Source organism: Neolamprologus multifasciatus, chromosome 11, assembly GCF_963576455.1.
Source record: "Neolamprologus multifasciatus chromosome 11, fNeoMul1.2, whole genome shotgun sequence".
NCBI classification, from domain to species: Eukaryota; Metazoa; Chordata; class Actinopteri; order Cichliformes; family Cichlidae; genus Neolamprologus; species Neolamprologus multifasciatus.
The window spans coordinates 16701450-16723858 of NC_140449.1; the positions used below are offsets into that span (position 1 = coordinate 16701450).

At 37.4% G+C, this 22409-nt stretch overlaps 2 protein-coding genes across 4 annotated transcripts; both read left to right on the plus strand.

Annotated features, from left to right (window-relative positions):
• Window positions 1–989: 989 nt before the first annotated feature.
• Window positions 990–8598, plus strand: smg9 (SMG9 nonsense mediated mRNA decay factor). 2 transcript variants are annotated; one of them, XM_085177850.1, is made up of 14 exons: window positions 990–1232; window positions 1325–1492; window positions 1575–1649; window positions 1850–2081; window positions 2188–2285; window positions 2403–2515; window positions 3707–3818; window positions 4014–4109; window positions 4278–4363; window positions 5116–5222; window positions 5306–5413; window positions 7136–7261; window positions 7353–7497; window positions 8224–8598. In XM_085177850.1, the coding sequence occupies exons 2-14, from the start codon at window positions 1346–1348 to the stop codon at window positions 8300–8302; spliced, it is 1524 nt and encodes a 507-aa protein (XP_085033976.1). In that variant the 5' UTR covers window positions 990–1232; window positions 1325–1345; the 3' UTR covers window positions 8303–8598. The 2 variants fall into 2 exon arrangements, with proteins under 2 accessions (XP_085033976.1, XP_085033975.1); XM_085177849.1 differs by having other exon boundaries at window positions 990–1492.
• Window positions 8599–9208: 610 nt separating this feature from the next.
• LOC146508055 (uncharacterized) lies at window positions 9209–21839 on the plus strand. Of its 2 annotated transcripts, none has more exons than XM_085177852.1 (5): window positions 9209–9481; window positions 9744–9860; window positions 9938–10084; window positions 21268–21378; window positions 21467–21839. In XM_085177852.1, the coding sequence occupies exons 1-5, from the start codon at window positions 9436–9438 to the stop codon at window positions 21667–21669; spliced, it is 624 nt and encodes a 207-aa protein (XP_085033978.1). In that variant the 5' UTR covers window positions 9209–9435; the 3' UTR covers window positions 21670–21839. The 2 variants fall into 2 exon arrangements, with proteins under 2 accessions (XP_085033978.1, XP_085033977.1); XM_085177851.1 differs by lacking the exons at window positions 21268–21378; window positions 21467–21839 and adding exons at window positions 10399–10509; window positions 10598–10997.
• Window positions 21840–22409: the final 570 nt, after the last annotated feature.

The window sequence follows — 22409 nt, forward strand, 5'->3', positions numbered from 1 at the left end:
AATAGTATTTTAAGCTGGGTTAAGAAGAGAAGTGATGGTCAGTGAGCGGAAGTAAGAATTTATGCATAGAAGGAGCACTACGGATGTGATGTTTGCCTTAAGGCAGGGTGTTACAGCAAACAAGAGGAATGAAAGTTTGTAGAAGCAAGATGGAATTCATGTTCGAAAGAGCGAGAGGCAGGTGTAAGAGTGAAGTTGCAAAGAGTAGAGGTAGTCAAGGTAGACTACCTCCACCAGGTAGAGAAGATCATAAAGATATATTTTCCTTATTCATTTATAATATTATCCTTCCAGATGTGTTTAGATCAGTGTCATATTAAAACAGTGGGTTTTTTTAATAACATGAAAAAAATTACTAGTTGAAATTGAGATTGTGCTGCAAGTCCTTGACGATAAATAGATTAACTTATAAATTAAACAATTCAATAGGTTTTTTGGCTAGGAGCTGAGCATGCCGTTTTTCTTGTTTTTTTATGAAGAGAGAAAAACAAAACAAAACACAAAATACTGCGGGTTTACTTAACCCGAGATCAATCCAAATGATTGCATAATTAAATAGTCGAAGTCAAGTTTTATTCAAATTTTTAAAAATGTGACTCTTTTTTGAAATATAGATTAAAATGTTCTTGTGTAACAGCTTTATCAGATTTAATTCATTCATCCATTTAAAAATGAAGTCAAGTCAATAAAGTTTAATTTGACTTTGACTTGACTTCATTTTTAAATTAGGATGAAACTATGAAACAATCTGATACAGCTTTCATTACTGGGGAAATTTCAGATTTTAAAACAATGATTAAAACTTTTATATATTATATTATATTATATTATATTATATTATATTATATTATATTATATTATATTATATTATATTATATTATATTATATTATATTATATTATATTATATGTGTGATAGAATAGTTCCTGACAGGGGAACTAGTCATGTTTTAACTGTGTTTCAAATCGACTTCTTTTACATGACGAACAAGATGCATTTGTTTTGTACAAAAGAGATTTCCAGGCGGGTGGAACATTATCGCTTTTCTTATCCGCTCAGTTGAACCGTACACGGCAAACGCCAAGCCACGAAACAAACACTTCACCAGGAAGCCTTGGCTAGCGTTGTTTATAACCACCGTTAGGGTTGACTTATAATGATAGCTTCTAGCTAATTTTTACGTTTAAATGTTAACGATATTAAAAGCCATACTTTGAGACGTCGGTATTAGAGGTCTGTCTTTTAGGAAACAGAATTTTAATTATAAATAATAGCTTTATCTCGGCTCTACTACCCGTCGTTTACAAGCTTTCTGTAAACATCAGCTGTTTCAGGTGAGTCGCGATATGTCCGAGTCCGGTCACAGTCAACCCGGCATGTATGGCCAAGGGCGCAGGAGGAGGCGACGCCGAGGGGACAGAGATGTTGGCCCTCCGGGACAAAATCTGTCCGGACCCAGTCGAGATCGGGATTACCAACCGAGAGAGCGAAGGGTACTTCAAACGATATGCTGCTTTGGCCTCTGATTTTATCTTCTCTACATCAAAATACTCACTCGAATCATTTTCTTTCCAGGATGGAAGCGAGGATCCACCAGGTCCTCTAATTCAGAAGACCCCCATCATTCTTGCAAAACCTCCCGGAGAAAGGGTAGGTGGGCTTGTCTTTGAGACCATAAACTATAGTCTACAGTTAAAATTTGTGAGGTATCATTTTGCTTACCCTAACCGAATAGGAAGAATAGCCAAAATCAAAGAATATTCACAATGCCAGAACAAAACGAGCCATGCTTGTTTGTGCCTACGAAGCACTTCCATCTCCAATTCGTGCTGTTGTTTATATATTCTAAGGCTAAGCCCTCACAGAATACACCTGCCAGTGGAACACCAGTCCTTGAGAAGCCCATCATGCTAATGAAGGCCAGGGACGATGGAGTGAAGCCAGGGACACCTACTGAGTCGGCTGCACAGTCCTCTGGTCCACCCTCTAAGATAGAGAGGGAAGGGCAGCGACCTACTCAGCCTGTATACCAGATCCAAAACAGAGGAATGAGTGCTTCTGCATCGAGCAGTGCATTGGACCGTGAGTTGTTATAGACTCTACAAAAAGACATTTTATTTTCTTCTCCAAATGCAAAAGTATGTTCATGTGCAATAATTAAGGCCACAAGCTTTCATGTGACTTCCAGCCATGGTTGGGCAGTCCAAACTCCTTCCTCCGGAGAAAATGAAGCACAGTATTAAACTTGTGGATGATCAGATGAATTGGTGTGACAGTGCCATGGAGGTAAATTCATAGCATTTAATACATTTAGTTGATTTTGCAGATTTAAACAGTGCTTTCAGTTTACTTTATGATATGTGGTCAAAGGAAGCTGAGTGATGTTGTTGTGATGTGTTGCAGTATTTGAGGGACCAGACAGACATGTTGGTGGTGGGAGTTATTGGCTTGCAGGGAACTGGGAAATCCACCATCATGTCGCTGTTATCTGCCAACGCTCCTGAGGAAGATCAAAGGTAAGGTTAAAGAATAAGATCAAGATGTAAAGTGTTCTGCACTACACACACTACTGAGGTTTTTGCAGACACGTGACAACTAAATATACGGTGTTCAGTTTGGACCTGTGACAATCGTGCTGATGGGTTAGGATGAAATGAATGGGACACCAGTTAGACCATTCCACACCTGTATAGCACCCACTGGGAAAAATCTGTATTTCCTGGATGGAGGTTGGCGGCAGTTGCATTGAAATGATTGCCAAAGTTTCAGTCACACCGGACTAGATACTATTTCATGACTCGCATTTAAAAATTTGGAGTCCCTGATGGTTTGGCAAAAACCTCCTTGTTGAGCAATATCCGCATGACTCACGTGAGAAATCTCAGTAGTGTTTTGGTTTGGGCCAAACTGTCATTCACATAGGCTTAACTGGTGATTTTTAAATTGCAGAAGGTTTGGATTTGAAATGATGAAAGTGCTTAATTACACAAAAAGACAGGAAAAAGGTCTTTGGTTTGTCTTAAAGCACGTTGAGCGGTCACTGATAATAGAAAAGGACTCTATAATTGCCATTCACTTAAATTGATCCAACACACAAACTGTAGGGAACGGTGATGTGATGTGATGGCTGAAGCTCAAGAGGTGGCGCATTTCATTTACTATTTAGAAGGTTATTGGTTTAAACCCTAGGTGCTCCAGTCTGCATGCCAAATATCCTTGGGCAACATACTTATTCCTAAATTCCTCTCCGATGCATCCATCAGAGTGTGACGCACATAACCCAGGAGGTGCCCAGGAGGCACTTTCCCTTATTCAAGTGAAATGCCTACTTAAGTTAAGAGGGAATGAGGTAATACAACAGTAGAACTTGTCTGAATACATTTTATCCCTCCCATCAAAACACAGCACATCTAGTTCCCAACCACTGAGCCGTGGCACATAGGTGTGTCATGTAAGATTATGTGGTTCCACTCCCGCAGGGAAAAATTATCAATATGCTTTTTGTAACATTTTGTTTGGTGGTGTGCCATGTGATTTTTCTAATGTGAAATATACTCAATATAATACTCTATATTTGTCTGATAATTACAGATGCATTTCTTTTTTTAAAGGATCAATGCGAGTACTTTAATAATTAATTTGAGAAAAATCACTTGAACAGTTCTTTGGAGGTGATATTGAATAAAAACGCGTGTTTGTTTGAACAGGAGTTTTGTATTCAGACCCCAGACTCAAGAAATCAAGGAAAGAGGCGGAAATCAGAGCACAGGGATTGATTTCTTCATCACACAGGAGAGGGTTATCTTCTTGGATACACAGGTATGAATGAAGTATTGTGATTAGAATGACAGTTTCTACGGTTTACTGTAGTATTTTCTTTTTGCTGTCAGAATGTAAGTTGGTACAAACTGTCTGTAATGTTAACCTTGGAACTGCAAGATGTCTAACTGTGGTTAAGGATTTGTTGTGCTGAAGCAACAACATGTTTCACTGTGTTTAAATGTCGTTCTTCAGCCAATGCTTAGCCCATCAATTCTGGATCATCTTATCAACAATGATCGGAAGTTACCTCCAGAATACAATCTTCCTCATACATATGTTGAGATGCAGGTATGTGGCTGGCCTGCGGAGGACAGTATATAATAATAATATGAATGCTGGTGTAAACACCTGTGAACTTTAGTTTTGGGATTCATTGTTTGATGTTGGTTTAGTGATCGTATTTATTCTTTTCTACAAATAAAGCATGTTTGTACTCTCTGTATAATTTCTCTACAGTCTCTTCAGATCGCTGCCTTCCTGTTTACAGTGTGTCATGTTGTAATTGTGGTTCAAGACTGGTTCACTGATTTGAACCTTTACAGGTAAGTACTTTAGGTCTGCGATGGACCTGTGCTCTCAAGATGGTTGTGATTATAATTTTAAAGCCCAATACTCTCAAAGGAATGCTGAACATTTCATGCTATATCTTAAAAGGATATTTGTTTTTGCTTTTTCATAAGCTCAGCAATGTTGTTCTTTCAGCCAGTCTGACATTTTAAACAGGCAAATCCAGACCTGTGTAAAATGTCAGACTCCATGCCCATCTAACATGTGCTGACATGTATTACCTTTTGTACGCTACAATCCATTTGGATCAGTTCATGACTCATTTTCTTCACACAGCATAAAAAACAATCTGAGCAACTCTGGCTATGTGATTAAAAACCTTTTCCCTGTGCATAGCATTCTTGCCTTATGCTGAAAATATTGCCATTAAAAGCAGGTTTTCACTAACTTTGTACATAGCTTACAATGATATCTCTGTAGTACAAAGCTACAGTTTTAATCAGCACAAATATTGATATGATTATGTATTGTTTTGGCTTCCTTTGGTGAAAAATCAATGTCAGATTACCAAACAATGTTTTTACCAGGGTTATCGCCAAGTAGCATCTCACACTGGCACAGCAGGAAAATGGCAGATTCTGTATATTTACATATGTAACTATCCAAGCAAATTTTACCTGTACTCTTTCCACTCAGTAAAATGATCTAATTCTCATTATTATTGCTTCTTGTGACACAAATTGATTCCACAGCTGAAGTTATATTATGGTGTCACCTTTATGGACAGGTTTCTTCAGACTGCTGAGATGCTGAAACCTTCCACACCATCTGCAAGCCACGACAGCACCGGCTCTTCAGGCAGTGATGACGGAGCAGAGTATTATCCACATATAGGTGGCTGTTTAATGCTGACACGCTATATTTGACACACAAACCAAATTTAAGCATGTCAAAGTTTAAATTTCTTTCTCCCCCAGTTTTCCTCCAGAACAAGGCCAGACGGGATGATTTCTGCCCAAGAAATCTGAAGAACATGCATATGGTGGTCGACAAATTAATGGCTCATTCTCACCTCAAATACAAAGGTGCAAAACTACAACAAATTTATGTTTATGTTAATGTTTTATGTGTAAGTAGTAATGAATGCCAGTAAGGGAGCTGGGAGAAGAAAATGAATGTGATATGGTGGCAAAAAAAAAGTTAAGTAAATGCTAAGAAATTATCTACATTTACAGTACTGTGCAAATCTTGAGTCACCCCTCAAAACATGAAAAAAAACCAAACCATGAATGGAAATGCAGTGTATAAGGAAAATACAAAACTTTAAAGTCAGTATTTAGAATGACTACTTTTTCTCTCCTGAACTCTCTTAGGCAAGCTTTGTTATCATTTCTTTAAGCAGTCTTCAGGAACTGTTCTCCACATTTATTGAAGGAGAGTCAAAACTCTTCTTTCGACGTTGGCTGACTTTTGTTATATTTTCTCTGGATGATTGCAAACAGTTTTAATTATTTTTGATGTCCAGGTTCTGGGGAGGCCAATCCATGACTGATATAGGGCTGGGCGATATGAGGAAAGTCTAATATTGTGTAATTTCTTTACTATATCAAGATACTTGATATATATCGCGATATGTTTAAATCACCTCCAAAACAAGTGTCATTTTCAATCATGCAGTACCAAAAATGACACTGGTGTACTCATTTAAATTTTTTCTACAAAGAATCTGAATGAATTGAAATGTTTTATTTTAACAGTAACCATCAGTTTCATACAAGGATTTTTCACAAATGACTATGCTGTCACAGTAAGTCTCTTTCTGTGGTCAACACTAGACCTTTAACAAATAAAGATCAAAGCAACACAAAAAAAACTTTGAGCAATAATTCACGAGACAAAACAACTGAAATTAAAAAGGTGCTCCTTTGTGCTTTACAACATATAAAAAAATGTGATGACCTCAAATTATAGAGACAAAAGTCTACATAATGACTATAAAAACGACTGACCAAGAACAGTCACTGTTATCACAGATGGTTTATTTGAGGTTTTCTTTGGTGTGGGGAGACGTTGACATGCAGAGTTTAAATTGGTCTTAATTTTGCAGTTGAACTTGTGGTACTGATACTTTTAGGGGCATAATTTTACAGCATGTTTCGCAAATTACCCCATTTTGTTTGGCATCCTCCTTGTGAAAGTCAAACAACAGCGAGTCTCATTCCCTCGCTCATCCGATACTCATGCTGTTGCTATTTTTCCTTATCCAGGAGTATATAAAGACATATCCTCAACGCAGTTGCTGGGTAGAAGAATTTCTGGGTGGGGCGTTTATAGCGCCCACCCCCAGACTGATAGTGTTCCTGTGAGTGTTTTTCTAGCCAGGTATGCTTTTATGGCATTGACAGTGTGTTTGGGATCATTCTCCCATGATCAATGTCAAAATTAATCCTTTTCTGCGTTCATAACTCTATCAACACCACTGGCTGAAATACCTCCCCAAACTATGACCCTCTACCATGTTATACAGATGGCTGTAGACAATCACTGTTGTGCCTCTCTTCTGACCTCCATACATATCAGTGATAGTTCTTGATGTTCATTCAGGAGTGGTAAAAGGCTCCATCAGGTTTATGGTGTTTCTAGATGAAAACCTTTTGTTTGCTTTGTACTTGTGAGCAAAATGACATTTTGTGACTGTTCAAAGGTTTTTAGTGAATGTGTTTGGTTTTGTAGTCCTGTAAACAAAGCATCACTTCTGAAGTGGATTAACAGGCTGGCCACAACTATAACATGTGTTTTATTCTCAGGAACATTATCCATGCTCGACTGCAATGTCTTCCCAGGCCTGGGGCAGGACTATCTGACAACCGAGGTCAATATGTTCTTGCTTCCTGTGCAGGAAAATGACGGGGAGGATAATTTGACCAAAGCAGGTTACAAACATTTATTCTTCTCATAAGGTAAAACTCAAGTGACCTCTCGTGTGTTGTGTGAAAAATAAATGAATCTTTGTATGTTGTTTAGGGTCAGGAACATACCCACTGTTCTCTCTGCTCCCCGGCTATAGAGGACACCCGGCCTTTTCCACCATGGTTTCAAAACTCCGCAGCCAAATACTGGCCATGCCCCGCTGTCAGCTGTCACACACTATTCTCACTGAGAAAAACTGGTAAACATCATATCAGTACTATTTATTTATAAATGAATAATTATTTTATTCATATTCCACTATTCAAAAAGTGTAGGTGACTAATCCGTGGGAAAAAAGTGAGACAACCAAGTATAAATGAGGAAATACATCCTGCACCCAGGGTGAGAATCAGTTTTATGTTTTAAACTGGTTTGCTCAACAAAGCCATCATAAATGTCATTGTTTTTGAACGCTCATAGAAACAGTTTTTAATCCCTGTGGAAGAAATGCAAAATATCTATTAGAGATGAGGCGGTCTCTCTGCTTCCCTTTGCTTTCAGTGACTACATCCTGCTGTCTTTTTGTTTTGTTTTTTGTAAACAACAGAAAATGAGCGCTGGTGGTTTGTTGTGAAATAGTTTTCTGAGGCATGGTGCAACTTGCTGCATGTACCTTACAAGCACAAAACTTTCAGAGTAGTGAAAAATATTTCTTGCTGTGGGATATCAGGTTAATTTTTTTCTGAACATGCTTAAAACAATATCAATTGAAAATGAAATACTACAGTGAAAAGAAACCTATTTCCATGCCATATAAAGAAAGTAAAAGTGTTAATAATTAAGGTTGGTGCAGAAATGCATAATATTTGGATTTTTTTCTTCTTTGTACAATGTCACTGTAATTTTGTGAAATCTTGTGACATTATTTGAATTTTGTTTAAGTTTATCCCTGTGTTTCCTGTCTTAACTTTCATTGTTTTCACAGGTTTCACTATGCAGCTCGTATCTGGGATGGTGTGAAAAAGTCCTCGGCCCTCTCTGAATACAGTCGTCTGCTCTGCTGACACGTGTTTAACTGCTGTTATGTACAGTTTTATTTCACTGATCAGATCACACAAAGACGAAAGAAGTGCAGCTGAATGGGATGTTTGAAAAAAAAAAAAACATCACTGGGGCATAAAATAAATATAATTATTCAGACATTGAGTCCTGCTTGTTCTATAGTGTCCTGGGACTGTCCTCAGGAATTCTGATAGTTACAGATAAAGTTACAGCCTGTGCAGAGGTGATGAGCGGGAAAAGAAAATGTCTTCTCTCAGCAGATCTCTAATAAAAATGCGAGAATAGTTTTTAAATTCAAGTCATTCTTGACTGTGTTTCAGTTTTGATGTACTGATACTTAACCTGTTTTATAAGGTGAAAATACAGATTTCTGTCTTGTTATTACCTTTGTAAAAAGAGTACGGTAAACATGAAAGAGAGAACTGGTGGGTCTGGTTTTTTAAAGATATGTTGTATTGTAGAACGCATGTAGCATGAATCACAGTCAGTTTTGTTTTTCATTCAGTGCCACTAGAGTGGTTGCATGGTTAAAACATACTCTGCTGACAACTGAAACAGTCACTGGTTATCAAAGAAAAAAAAAACAATTCACGTCCGTTCTAAAAGAAAATGTTTTGCAGCCTAAACATATTTTAGCAATAGAATGAAACGACTTTAAAGAATATTCCATCAATTATATGATATAAAAATCAGCAATTTAATAACACTAAAACTTCAGCTGTGAAAAGAAGCATATATATAGCCACCACAAAAATCAATAAGGCATTTTATTATCACTAAAACGTCAAACAAATAAACAAACTGGAACTAAACAGGTTTTTAAACTAGTTTTAATAGATATTATTCTTCCTCATAGATATGTTGAGATTCAGGTATTCTATAGATGTTATTCTATTTTAACTTTGGAGATTTCTAACTAATACCAATTTAATTGTCTAGATATAGGTTCTATGAAGTCTATTCATATATACATACATGCTGTTTCAAAGGCTTGTTTTTGATAGTCAGGTTCTTTCATTGTCAAAGGAGGAGTTAAGGAGTGGTCACAGCAAGAAGACCACTTCCCCCCAATAAGAATTACTTATAAACTGAACAGAAACTAAACAGAAATTCACTTCTATCTGACCATCACACAATGCAGATCCTTGTGCTGATCCTTGGGATGGTACTGCTCCCTAAAGGCAAGTTTTTGTTCAGTTATCTGTTCTTTAACATTTTTAAACCAGCAAGTTCTGTAATATTCAATGAAATGTTTTCTTTTTTAATGCTTTTACAACAAGTGTCATTACATCTTAGTAAAGGTTTGTCTATTCTACAAATGATTATACTATTTATTGTACTGTTAGCCATCTATTTTTCAAACTGTTTTAGTGAATATTTTAGAATATGTCAATGCATTGGAAGCAAGAGAAAGTTTACTTGTCTTTATCTTTGTTTTATCAGCCTGTGCTTTGAAATGTTACGAATGCATACCGGACCTCTCTGGAAGCTGCACTCAGACAACAAAAGAGTGTCCTTCCAACACTCAGTGTGCATCAGTCAGAATAGCTTCATATGCAGGTTTGATATTTTATCGTTTTTATTTTATTCTTCTTTTGAACTGGTTCAGTTTTCAATGGTTCGTCTTTTTGTTGCAGGTGGTTCAAAACTGGTTGATATTAAAGGTAAAAGTTGTGCTGCGGCTGAGGAGTGTGTTCAGGCCTCAATCAACTTTGGAGGCGCCCAAACTCTAATTACCAGCAAGTGTTGCACCTCTGATCTTTGCAACTCTCAAGATGCCCCTGGTAATTTCTATCATGCTTCTTGGTATTTTGAAATGTAATTTCCTGTCCTTGAAATTTAAAAAAATAAAAAATCTTTTTATCAAATATGTTGAGAAATTTAAAAGTGGGTGAATCGTCGTATTCGCTTGAATAGATCAGGGCAAAATAATCAATCTGTGAAAATTTTCTGATTGAAAATTCTCAAACAAACATATTAATAACATAAATGGTTTTTCTTTTGTTTTCTGTTGGGGTTTTTTTCCAAGCTGATGTTTTTGGCACTTAGCTAAAACAAGGAGGGGAACAAATATTACAAATATTTCGGTATTCAACAGAGGGCAGCATCTCTTCTCCAAATGGGAAAAAGTGCTTCCAATGTGTTGGAAACGATTGCACACAAACTCTAAACTGCAACGGAAATGAGGACCACTGCATCTCATCAGCAAGTAATATACCGACAGGATTCAGTGTCTGCATGTTTGTTCTTTTCTGCTCAGACAAATGTTCTGTTATTCCTTCCTTTCATTTCCTCAGTGACTGCAGGAGGACAAAAGGTGACTGTAAAGGGCTGCGCTTCCAAGCTGATTTGCTCAAGCACACAATCTGCACAGATCACAGGAATCACTGCAGCAGAAATCAGCTGCTGCCAGGGTGACCTCTGCAACAGTGCTAGGATGACAACAACATCACAGCCCAGTAGTACAACTGCTGGCACTACAGCTGTTGGCCGTCTGCTCTTTGTCACAACGCTGATCTCTCTGGTCTTGTTCTCTTAGCTGATGGAAACAACAGCATCACATCCCAGCTTTTCATACGACTGTCACAATGTTACCTCCCATTTCACCAGACCTTAAAAAATAATTGAAAATTTTGTAACTAAACATAATTTTCGGTTTGTGGAAAAAAATTAACGAATAAATTTCTTAAAATCCTATATGCATCTCTGTTTCCTTTAAATCTCAAAATCATTTTGCACGCACATTTAAAGGTTATCGTAAAGAGTCAGTGAGACATTTTCCTGAATTAATAGGAAAGTAAAATACAAATATGATGGATTTTGACAATTATGTGTAAACAGAATAGCACAGAGTTAGTGAAGGAGTGCTTATAGTGCAAAGTGTACTCATTATTCTTGAACTGTCACTTACCAACTGCCTTTCAAGTTTGTGTGACTAACACACAACCAGATGATGATTTAGAGTCAAAGGTGTAAATACACTCATCGTGGGCATTATTGGTCCAGCTAGGTTTGGGTGATTTGCATTTTTTTTTGCAGATTGTATTTACTCTAATATAATCTATTTAGAGTATTTATATTATAATATATTATAATCTAATTTATTATATTATATTATATTATATTATATTATATTATATTATAATCTAATACAAACTCATATAAGATTTGTTTGATGTTCTGGCATAAACACACATATAAATACATTCTTAAAATGTATGTGTACGCGATAGTCAGTATTATGGGTTATCAAATGAATAAGACATATAAAGAAAATATGGCTGAACTAATCTACCGATCCGCGGTAACTCGTTAACGGAGATTTGCCGCGTTATGGGGGGGGGGGGGGGTACTCCGGAAGTGTGTATCGGATTCCATACTCGTGACTAATCACACCTGTTGTGAAAAAAAAAAGTTTACTCCCTTAGAGGGAGGGGGGTCTGTGGAGGGAGGAGAATAAAAACAGAGAGGGGCCAGCACTTTTCTATGCACAGACAGCAACATGGAGCCCTTCATTCTGCAGCCCTGCATTCCTCTGTACTTGTACGGGGAAGAGATCTGGGGATCAAAGAGGGAGGGGTATGGTTCCTGGGGGTGACGCATCAGGTGTCTGTTGAGTCAGTGCTGTATAGAGAGACAGAGCGGCAGTTAGTTTTCCACAGACAAACTCATAGTTTGAATTCTGTTTAAATATTATAACAATGTGATCTTTTTTCTCAGTAAAGAACTATTTCTTTTTACAATAGCGGATGTATTTTACTTTCTTATATTACAGACGCAATAAAAAACCTTTAAGATTATCTGACTAGTAACGGAATACATATATATACATATATACACATATATAGTGCCGGGTGGAGGCAAGCTACACCATTGCTTGTACGTGTGAAAAAAAGCACAGTGCACATATTGAGAACTTGAATAAGATCCGTCGATTCATCCCGGTAAATTGCCTCCGAGAGATCGGGATGCTTTCTCCGTCTCGTACCATAAGCGTATGAGAAAAAACCCCCATTATTTTGGTAAGAGTGAGAGAGAGAGAGAGAGAGAGAGAGAGAGAGAGAGCGAATTGATCAAACTTTTCTACAAAACGTTATACCACTCCGGGCCAGGGGGGCGATATAGCACGGATCGGCTGGATGACTACGCCGGATGGAAACATAACCGGAAGCGTGACAGCGAGTTTCCCTTTGACCTTCATCCTGCTCCATGATCAGCCGTTAAAACTTTCCTCAATATTGCTGTAATGTAACAACAAAGTTCGTTTTTTAAGATCAGACAGGTCGCAAAACATTCCTTACACGTAGTCGCTGTATAAGCATCTGTGGCACAAATAAGCTTCAGGGACTGACTTGTTTTTTAGAACCGACCTTTGACACTTGGATGTTGGCTTAATTTTTTTACACAAAGAGAAATTTGACCCTAATAATAAAAAACACGATACTGTGGTGAATACTTACCTCAACTTTGATGGGTTTTTTCACAGCTATTTATTTAGAAAAAAGTAAAACACGTTACAAGGACACAATGCACACTGCAGAGTACATGAATGTGAATTCCTCCTCTCTATACTTACACTCCTCCCTAACAAATGCCAAGTCATCATCTCCATATTGTGTATCCCACTTTTCGAGTTTCATTGAAGTGTGCCCAAGTGCACAAGATGTAAAACACTGTATTAGTTTTATAAGCCCCCGTCCCCGGTCTAACAAGATGCCATTCATTTAAGAGACTAATAATTTTTTCATTTTAAATTGTGCTAACTTCAACGCAGTAACATTTTTTTTAAAAAACATAGCAGAACTCATTTTTGTTGGACACAAGAACAACTCGAGCATATTTTTCGGGAGCCGAACTAGGGCTTACAAGTTTGCCGTGGCCCTGGGGACCAGTGCGAGGCTGTGTGGCGTGGAGGGTTCAGACACTCCCACAGCGCAGACTTTGCTATCCGCACAGAGCGTTTCTGGTGTGTCTCATGCAAAAGAGACAATACAGCGTGTTTCTCTGCTCCCGGTAAGCCTGCCCTTTACAAATATCTCTTTGATTATTCAAACAGTGTTTAAATTGTGACTCGTTTGTTATCCAAAAACATTTTATCTATGTTACTGATTTAAAATATAGATATATATTTCAAGTTTTTAGCTTAAACAGACTCTTGAGCAAAATCCGTAATGGCATAACCAGTGTGCAGCCTAATGTACATCTTTTAAGTGTATGCTATTCAGTACATGAAGCGTACCTCTGAAAAAGAGTCCATCATTTGTGAATTTACAGATTTATTTTTTAACCGCAGTTTTCACAAACTGTGGATGATGAAATCCTCTGTATTGTAGAAAATGTCTTTAAACTATCGCTGTTCCTACTTACTAGCTACTTCTTTACTATGTGAATAAACAATTTGAACGAGAAAGGATTTAAAGACACATTGAAGCAAAAGTAAAAAATTTGTAATGAAATTTATGTGACCGTTCTTCTGAAATCCGACACAGTGAAAATCCAAGAGCAGCTGCAATCCTCTGCATTAATGATCTTTCTGTTTCTCTCCTTCTGCGTGTGTGTGTGTGTGCTCACAGAGAGGAGGTCACGACAGGAGTTCCCTGAGTTGACACGTATGAACCGTAAAGTCAGTTTGGACTGAGGAGCAGTTGGTAAACTACATTCAGTGTAGACAAAATTACTTTTTTATCCAATGCATGCACAAGAAATCGAATCTCTGTATCACAACGATTTCGTTAAAGCCTTAGTATTTTATGGGGACAAATTACTGTAGATCATTAATAGGGAACAAAAAAAGGAGGATGACATCAGCAATGGGAGTCATAAGTTTTGACACGTGCTTATAACTTAAAACACAAAAATAACAAAAATAATTCTGCACTGGAAGGACACATTTCGTATTTGACCATTTCTGATACCAAATTCTGCAATATATCAGATTTGAGTTTGGTACTTGGATGCAGAACAGTACCATTGTTAAAGAAGGCTTGGTTTCCTTGTTCAAACAGCACCTCATAATTAAACTCAGGTATTTGGAATTTTAGAAGCTGCAATGGAGACCAGGGGTTCTATTACCTAGTTTGCATTTTTATTAATTGATTGATTGATTGGGAATTAAAAATAATATAATAAAGACAGCACACTAGTTCTTATGAATTCTTTATTAGGTTTTTTCATGTAGGATTAAATTGACAGCTTGTAAAGGTGAAGCGACAAGGTCAATCCTACCTGTGTCAGAAAAGAGCCAAAGTTAGAGCAGCTTACATTCAATCATTTGTCGGTAACCTATGTGAAAAGAGAATTTGTAAAAGTAGTCACATGTCCTGGTTGCTTCTTGCGGGATGTGGAAGCAGCTCAATCACCTGCTTAAGTGCTCCTGGAGCAGACCAGTGTGTCGGGTTAGGGGAGTATGAAGTTTAAGATAGTAATGGTTGAAGCATATGTTATTGATTTGTTTATAGTATATGTTTGTTATGTGCTCTAATGTTATTGTATGTTAATGTTTTCATTTTGATTAGTTAACCCTCATACTCAGGCTAGTCCGGATGCGCACCCGAATAGGTAGTATAAAAGGAAGCCATTTTGTTTTTAGTGTTTGTGCTGTTAATACCTGCCTTCTTTAATAAAGTGTCAGTCTCGTGTCATATTATTGGAAGGAACCCATGACCGCCGGCCAAAAACTGACAGGTTGTGATCTCAGTGAAGAGGTAGATACGCAGAGACAGCGTGAGTATTAGAGGGCGTGGCCTGAAGAAACGAGACTGGGTATATTACTTCAGAAAATAAAAATACAATGCAAGAACATAACTTTAAAAATGGTGTTTTTGGGGGTTGTGAAATAAATAAAAAGTTTGCAGCCTCAAAACAGAAGCTGTATCCAAACAGCCTTTAATAAATCCCAAACTTTACTTGAATACATACGTAACAAGTGATAAGAATTACAACGTCTTAAGCATCTACAGTGAAGCCACACCAAAAAAAAAAAAAAAAAAAAAGAAGTAGAAAAACTGATTTCATCACACTAGTTGAGCATTGAAAAATCATGCGGTCACTCAACTAATCTTAAGGGCTCAGAAAAGAAAAAAGTTTATGACAAAGTTAAAGTCTTAAAGTCTATTGAGTCTGTAAAACTAAAAACAAAACTACGATAAAACAGGAAAGGAAACACAAATTGTCCTCGTTTTTTCCAAAAATGGTGACATTTATCGACCAATGGTGAAAATGGTTATCAAGAACCCCATACCTCCTTTGTCGTAATAATAATGATAACGAGTGAAAACTAAGAATTTGTAAAATAAGAGTTCAACACTTGTCTGTACAAAACAAGCAAACAAACTACTGCGATCATTCTGTCTCTACACAGCCGTGTGTGCTTTGACCGGAGATTCTCACGCATCACCGACCTCCACAGAATCTGTTTTACTCTCAACTTCCTGCAACAACGCGTCAGGTTTGCCTTGCTTTGACCCCACAACAGAGGCTATAATGTTTTCTAGGTGAGGATTTCCCTTTGCCTCCTGCTCAACTCTTTCCAGCACCTCCCCATACTCATCTTTCTTCAGATTATCCACAAAGTTTTCAAATATAGTGAGCAGAGGAAAGGCGTACTCAATCACATACTCGTTAAGATTCGGAAACCCGTAGAAAAACCCGCCACTGTGCAGACCAAACACTCGTCCCTCTGCATCGAAAACCGGGGAGCCGGAAGAACCGTGGTGCATGAGAGTGTTGTAGGTGACGTAGATATTTTCAAAGGGGTCGTTTTTGATCTGCTGATTGATTTCACAAAGACTGCAAAATTCCTCGCAGTCTTCTACATTTTCATTATTCTCTCGCCTCTCTTTCTCGATGACGCATGTAGGACTCATTTTTTTCACTCCTCCTCCTGGGTGTCCGACGACACAGGCCTCGCCGTCTGAAGGCACAGGTCCAAATCTCTTAAGGAGCCCCGGCGGCACTTTCTCTGTTTCCAGCTTAAGTATGACACAGGGTTTTAATAGTTTTGCAATTTTCATTAGTTTTTTTTTTTTTTAGTTTTGACTTCAGATTTTCAATTTTATATCAGTTTTAATTAGTTTTTACCAATTGTTTGCTAGTTTAGTTTAGTTTTTATTTTTTTGAAAATCCTTAGTTTCAGTTTAGTTTTGATTAGTTTCAGTTATAGTTTTAGTTGTGTTTGCAATAATTAAGTGTAACAAAATCCCAGTTTCATCATATCAGTCATTCTGCTCATCCTTGGGTATGTTGCTATTCCAGCTACCATACTGCACCCTGGACAGGTCGCCTGTCTGTCGCAGGGCTAACACGCAGAGACAGACAACTCACATTCCCACCTATGGGTTCTTTAAATAAATAAATAAAGGCAGATGAACAACCATTGATACCAGGCAACTATAAAATGTATACCTTGGCCCCAATGAGACTATTAACTCTTGCAGCACCGGGTGTTCGTAATTTTGGTTCAAGTGAATTGATAAACTTTTTGAAGGTAATTGACTCACACAGTTGTGTAGATATCCCAGTCCTGTTGTCTCGGGATGCATCACGCTGCCTTGCCTGGGGTTAGCTTCTGTTTTCTGGGGATGAGGGATTAGTGTGCTCCCTTACCTTCTCAAGGTAAGCTAGGTTAGCCTTCTTGTGTGAGCTTTTCAAGTGCACTTTAAGGTTTGTGGGATTTCTTTCCCTTTAGAAATTTCCCTCATAATTTGTCTGTTTCCACTACAAGACACTTGCTTTATCCAAAACACAGTCATATTCAAATTAATCCCAAACTGGACTCTGGCGCTTTCTTCCGACTTTTCCTGACATGATTCTGCGAGTGAATGGAGCAGCAACACAGACGACTCGACTAACGTACTTGCCACCTGCTGGCATAATGAGACACAGCAAGAAAAAAATCTGGCAACTAAACTTCATTTTCACCCTTGACTACTGTATGACACGCACACATCAATGAAAACTAAACACATTTTTGCTATAAATTCAGTTAATTTTAGTTAGTTTTGTGAACACTCATTCCAGTTTTAGTTAGTTTTCCTTTTTTTTGTTTTTCCTTTTTTTTTATTTCCGTTAACGAAAATGTTTTTTCACTTCTAGTTTTCGTTATTTCGTTAGTTTTCGTTAACGATAATAACCTTGAACTAAACTAAAAAAAAAAATAAAAGAAAAATTTATTTACTTTTATTAAATATGTTGAGAAAGTTTTGAAGTGGATCAAAACCTTTCTCTCAGTCGTCGTATTCGCTTGAACAGATGAGGTCAAAATAATCTGTGAAAAATTTGTGATTGAAAAATCTCAAACAATAAACATATTAATAACATAAATGGTTTTTCTTTTGTTTTCTGTAGTTTTTTTTTTATGCTGATGTTTTTGGCACTTAGCAAAGATAAGGAGGGGAACAAATATTACAAATATTTCTGTATTCAACAGAGGGCTATGGAACGCCAGGACTGCCATAATGAATTAATTAAATGTATCAATAATTAATTAATTAAATGTGTCAATAATTAATTAAAATTGGAATTAATTAATTAAATAAATAGTTATGACACATGTAATTAATTAATTATTGACACATTTAATTAATTATTTATGTATTTCACATTTTAATTAATTATTGACACATTTAATTAATTATTTATGTATTTCACATTTAATTAATTATTTAATGATATATTTATTTATTTCATTTTGGCAGTCCTGGCGCCTGGCTCTCATCATGAATTAATTTTATCTGTCAACCTCACCCATCAAACGCAGGGGGCGGGGTTAACGCTGCCCATGCAGCTTCTCTAACATTTGATTGGTTGCCGTGCAAAGTAAGTCAAAACAGGTCGATCCTAGATAATCGATTGCTTGTGCAGACTTGGGGCAGCCAGGTATCCCAGAATGGATTTCAAATCACAGGCAGCAATGTTGGTGGTGTAGTTTTAAAATACCCCGTTTTTCTGTCACCAACCTACACTTTTAACAGTGTTTTAGCTGCGAATGTCGCGCTGTAATCTTTACATGTCGGGTCAGGTTGTCAACATAGAACATGTTTGCAAAGGTGCTCAGATGTTTTCAGAGATTTCAGTAGCTCTGCTAACAGTCAGCATGCAGAGTGCACCGAGGGGGTTACGTTAACCGGTTTGTTTACATATTCCACTTTCCGTGTTCCACGTGTTGCATTCGCAGATTCTCATTTTCACCGAACGATTGTCTCTTTCCGCCTGGTCTTGTGTCTCTGTGCTTCTGTAACATAAAGAACGAGCTGACATTTTTCTCACGAAACCAGCGATCAGCTCAACAGGCCCTCAGTTTACCTGCATGCATCCTCCTCCTCACCTGTCAGCTGTTTAACACCTGCTGCTAATTCAAGAAACACGCCCACGTTACCTGGTGATAGTCACAGTTTAACTGGGCAGCCGGTGCTCGATATTACGCAACGTCAGCACATTTTTCTGCACAAGATAAGTAAATATAGTTTTTCCCGAGCGCAGAGCTGCTGGAGCTTGTTTCCCAACAGAGCACTTTATAGGCGAACCCACTTCATCAGCGGCTGATGTCCAATCATCGGCACACAGCTTTGAAACCTCACCTGAGTTTTAGCTCTCAGTGGTTAAACGCTGGACTTAATTCACTCAGGTTCTGTCTGTCGGGTCACGTTTACTTCGCTGTTTTATTTACAACTGAGCAAATCGGTTTGGCTGAGGTTAAAGTTACGTTTCATAACTGCACAGTTTTACAGACGTTTAATGGTTCACTGGCACATGTGTTAGACTGAACTATTCGCTTTTCTTTATCTGGTGTGTTTTGGATTTAACAGTGAATTTTGAGATTAAACTGACTTTTAAAATGTTTTTATACAACGAGGAAAGAGAAGGCGCATTTCCACCGAGAGGAGCACAGTTACATGTTCATAATGCAGACTGCAACCTGGACAGAAATATTATATCATCTGTTTTTTAATAGTTATTCAACTGTATTCTAGGCACCAGCGATCTGTTAGAATTTTTAGAGTTTACTTAACTAAAAATAAATGAGGTTAACATATAATTTGTGTGATTTTTTTCTCTCTCTCTCTCTTTTTATTCATTTATTTATTTCTTTGCTTTTTCGGTCAAGTTATGTTTAACTGTCAAAGGTTTGTTACAAACTATGAAACACATGGTGCAGACTTCTGGATGTTAGAAGAAAACTAATACTGCTAATGAATTAGACTAAAGGCAGGAAGGTGTCCTTTAAAACTAAACATGTTAGTAGGACTTTAGTATTTATATCATAGTTTATGAAATAGCACGTGTATTTCAGTAATAGCCTACTGATTTCAGTGTAGTGGTGAACAGTCACACAGCTCACGTGGGTGTTATCTGTGATACTCCTAAACTATAATTTATCCAGGTTAACTTCAGTTAACTCTGAGCGGCTGGATCGACGGAGGTCAGACAACAATTTTACATGTATGATCTTAAAACAGGACACAGCCATTATCCATCCTGGCCTCATATCAAATGTGAACGCAGACTGAGTCTATGTTTGACGTTTGCTTTATATCTAATCTTCCTCTCAAACATTTAAACAGCAGCGAGTCTGCAGCTGAGGGAATACAAACTCAAATTGTCGGAACAGGTTTGATCGTTTCTTGCGTTCATTTGGTAATTTATTAAATGTATAACTGTTATAACTGCTGAGTCTCTTACGCTGATGAAAATGCAGAAAACACAGATCACGAACACCTGTTCAACCAATCGCTTTCATTCCACTTTGACAAACTGACGCGTTCATCTCTGTTACAGTGTTGCGTTAGACTGCTATATTTTTGTGTTCTTTATGCTGTAGATTTTCACGTCTCTGGAATAGTTGGCAGTATTAAGGATGCTTTTCTGTAAAATCATATTGATATGACCCGTGAATTATTTGTAGATGACAGTTAGATTAGTCAGCTGGGAAACTCTGGGTTAACTCAGAGAGCTGAAGATATCGTGGACATGCTGACCTCGCTCTGTGGTGTACAGGTCCGTTTACCCTCATGATTAATATTCACAATAAAAATATTAGCCGAACATCATGAAGTCTGTATGTGTGTCATAGTTTCGAACAACCTTTGTACAGTTAAAGCCAGCAGTTACTACATGACGGAAACACCAACGTTATTTCTTTTATGCGTTTATACGCAGGTCACGCTGATTACTGAACAAAAACCCAAAGATCAGCTGTTAATCGAATTTATTTGCTCTCTCTCCTCCTTAAACATGTTTTTAATGTTAGTTATAATTCAGAATTGGCGACTGAAACACGTAGGACACATAAGAACATCAGGAAATAAAACCCTGATAAATATAACCTCAGTAAAAGAAGTCCGTGTCAGCGGGGGTTATTACAGCTGTGTACCGGAGCCTGAGCTTTGTCGGTGGTAATAACAGCTCGATTGCTTGCGAGGCGAGCGGGTCTATCCACGCTTTGCTGTGAGACTGGGCAGACATCTCCGAAATCATCGAAGCACTTTTGCAAAGAGGCTGTATCTTGAGAAACCGACCAGACACATGAAGATTAAACCACTACATTCTCGGCTAAAAAAATATTAAAACTGTATTTGGTGACACACACAAACAGGGTTTTTCAAAGTTCAGTTCTGTTAGTTTCCACATGCTGGTTGTTGTGTGCTAACAACAATGGCCACCAGGCCAAAGCAATGGTTTTGAGTCGATCAGCGTTAACCCCGCCCCCTGAGTTTGATGGGTGAGGTTGACAGATAAAATTATTTCATGATGAGAGCCAGGCGCCAGGACTGCCAAAATGAAATAAATAAATATATCATTAAATAATTAATTAAATGTGTCAATAATTAATTAAAATGTGAAATACATAAATAATTAATTAAATGTGTCAATAAATAATTAATTAAATGTGTCAATAATTAATTAAAATGTGAAATACATAAATAATTAATTTAATGTGTGTTAATGTTAATGTGTTAATGTTCCATAGAGGGCAGCATCTCCTCTCCAAATGGGAAAAAGTGCTTCCAATGTGATGGAAAGGATTGCACAAAAACTCTAAACTGCAACGGAGATGAGGACCACTGCATCTCAACAACAGGTAACAAGCCGACAGCATTCAGTGTCTGCATGTTTGTTCTTTTCTGCTCAGAAAAACATTCAGTGATTCCCTCTTTTCATTTCCTCAGTGACTGCAGGAGGGCAAAAGGCAACTGTAAAGGGCTGCGCCTCCAAGGTGGTTTGCTCAAGCACACAAACTGCACAGATTGCAGGAATCATGGGAACAGAAATCAGCTGCTGCCAGGGTGACCTCTGCAACAGTGCCATCAGTACAACTGTTGGCCTTCTGCTCTTTGTGACACCGCTGATCTCTCTGGTCTTGTTCTCTTAGCTGATGGAAACAACAACATCACAGCCGAGCTTTTCTTATGACTGTCACAATGTTTCCTCCCATTTCACCAGAGCTTAAAAAAAACCTAAATTTTTGTAACTAAGCATAATTCTTGGTTTGTGGAGAAAATAAATGAATAAATTTCTTAAAGTCCTGTACATGTCTCTATTTTCTTTAAGTCAATATTATGGGCTATCAAATTAATAAGACATATACAAAAAATATGGTTGAAATAATCTACACTTGGCTGACTTTTATCATAGATATTAGCCAGTGATTTATTTTTCTAGAATGTAGATCATTCTGTCCCCATATTTAACTGCATTTGTTAATCACTGCTTTAAAGGTTAATGTTGGAAGTGGGTAGAATTATATTTTATATTTTATGTTTTCTCCATCTAATGGACAAATCTTTCTATAGTAGACAGTTTAAACATAGACTTTATTAACCCCACACCGGGGAAATTCACGTGTTACAGCATCAAGTGTCAGGAAGAAAAGTGAAACATGCTGCTGTTTTTATTTAAAGTTTCCATGTTAGCAGACCGTAGAGCAGGGGTCGGCAACCTGCGTGCGGCTCTTTTATCCTTATACTGCGGCTTCGCGTGGTTTGGGAAAATAAATTAGAAGTATTTAGCTGAAGTGTATTTTATTTGTGTTTAGTTCTTTTTTAAACTTGTAGTTCTACATTGGAAGATTATTGTGGTATTGAAATATAAAAAATAAAATTATATTTTATT

Bases quoted from the DNA above. Each gene is read 5' to 3' on its own strand.
- smg9 (XM_085177849.1), top strand. From the start codon at position 1,346: ATGTCCGAGTCCGGTCACAGTCAACCCGGCATGTATGGCCAAGGGCGC. The intron at 1,650-1,849 runs GTAGGTGGGCTT...ATATATTCTAAG, and splicing joins CAAAACCTCCCGGAGAAAGG to GCTAAGCCCTCACAGAATAC. The intron at 5,414-7,135 runs GTGCAAAACTAC...TTTTATTCTCAG, and splicing joins TTCTCACCTCAAATACAAAG to GAACATTATCCATGCTCGAC.
- LOC146508055 (XM_085177851.1), top strand. From the start codon at position 9,436: ATGCAGATCCTTGTGCTGATCCTTGGGATGGTACTGCTCCCTAAAG. The intron at 9,482-9,743 runs GCAAGTTTTTGT...TTGTTTTATCAG, and splicing joins GATGGTACTGCTCCCTAAAG to CCTGTGCTTTGAAATGTTAC. The intron at 10,085-10,398 runs GTAATTTCTATC...GGTATTCAACAG, and splicing joins CAACTCTCAAGATGCCCCTG to AGGGCAGCATCTCTTCTCCA.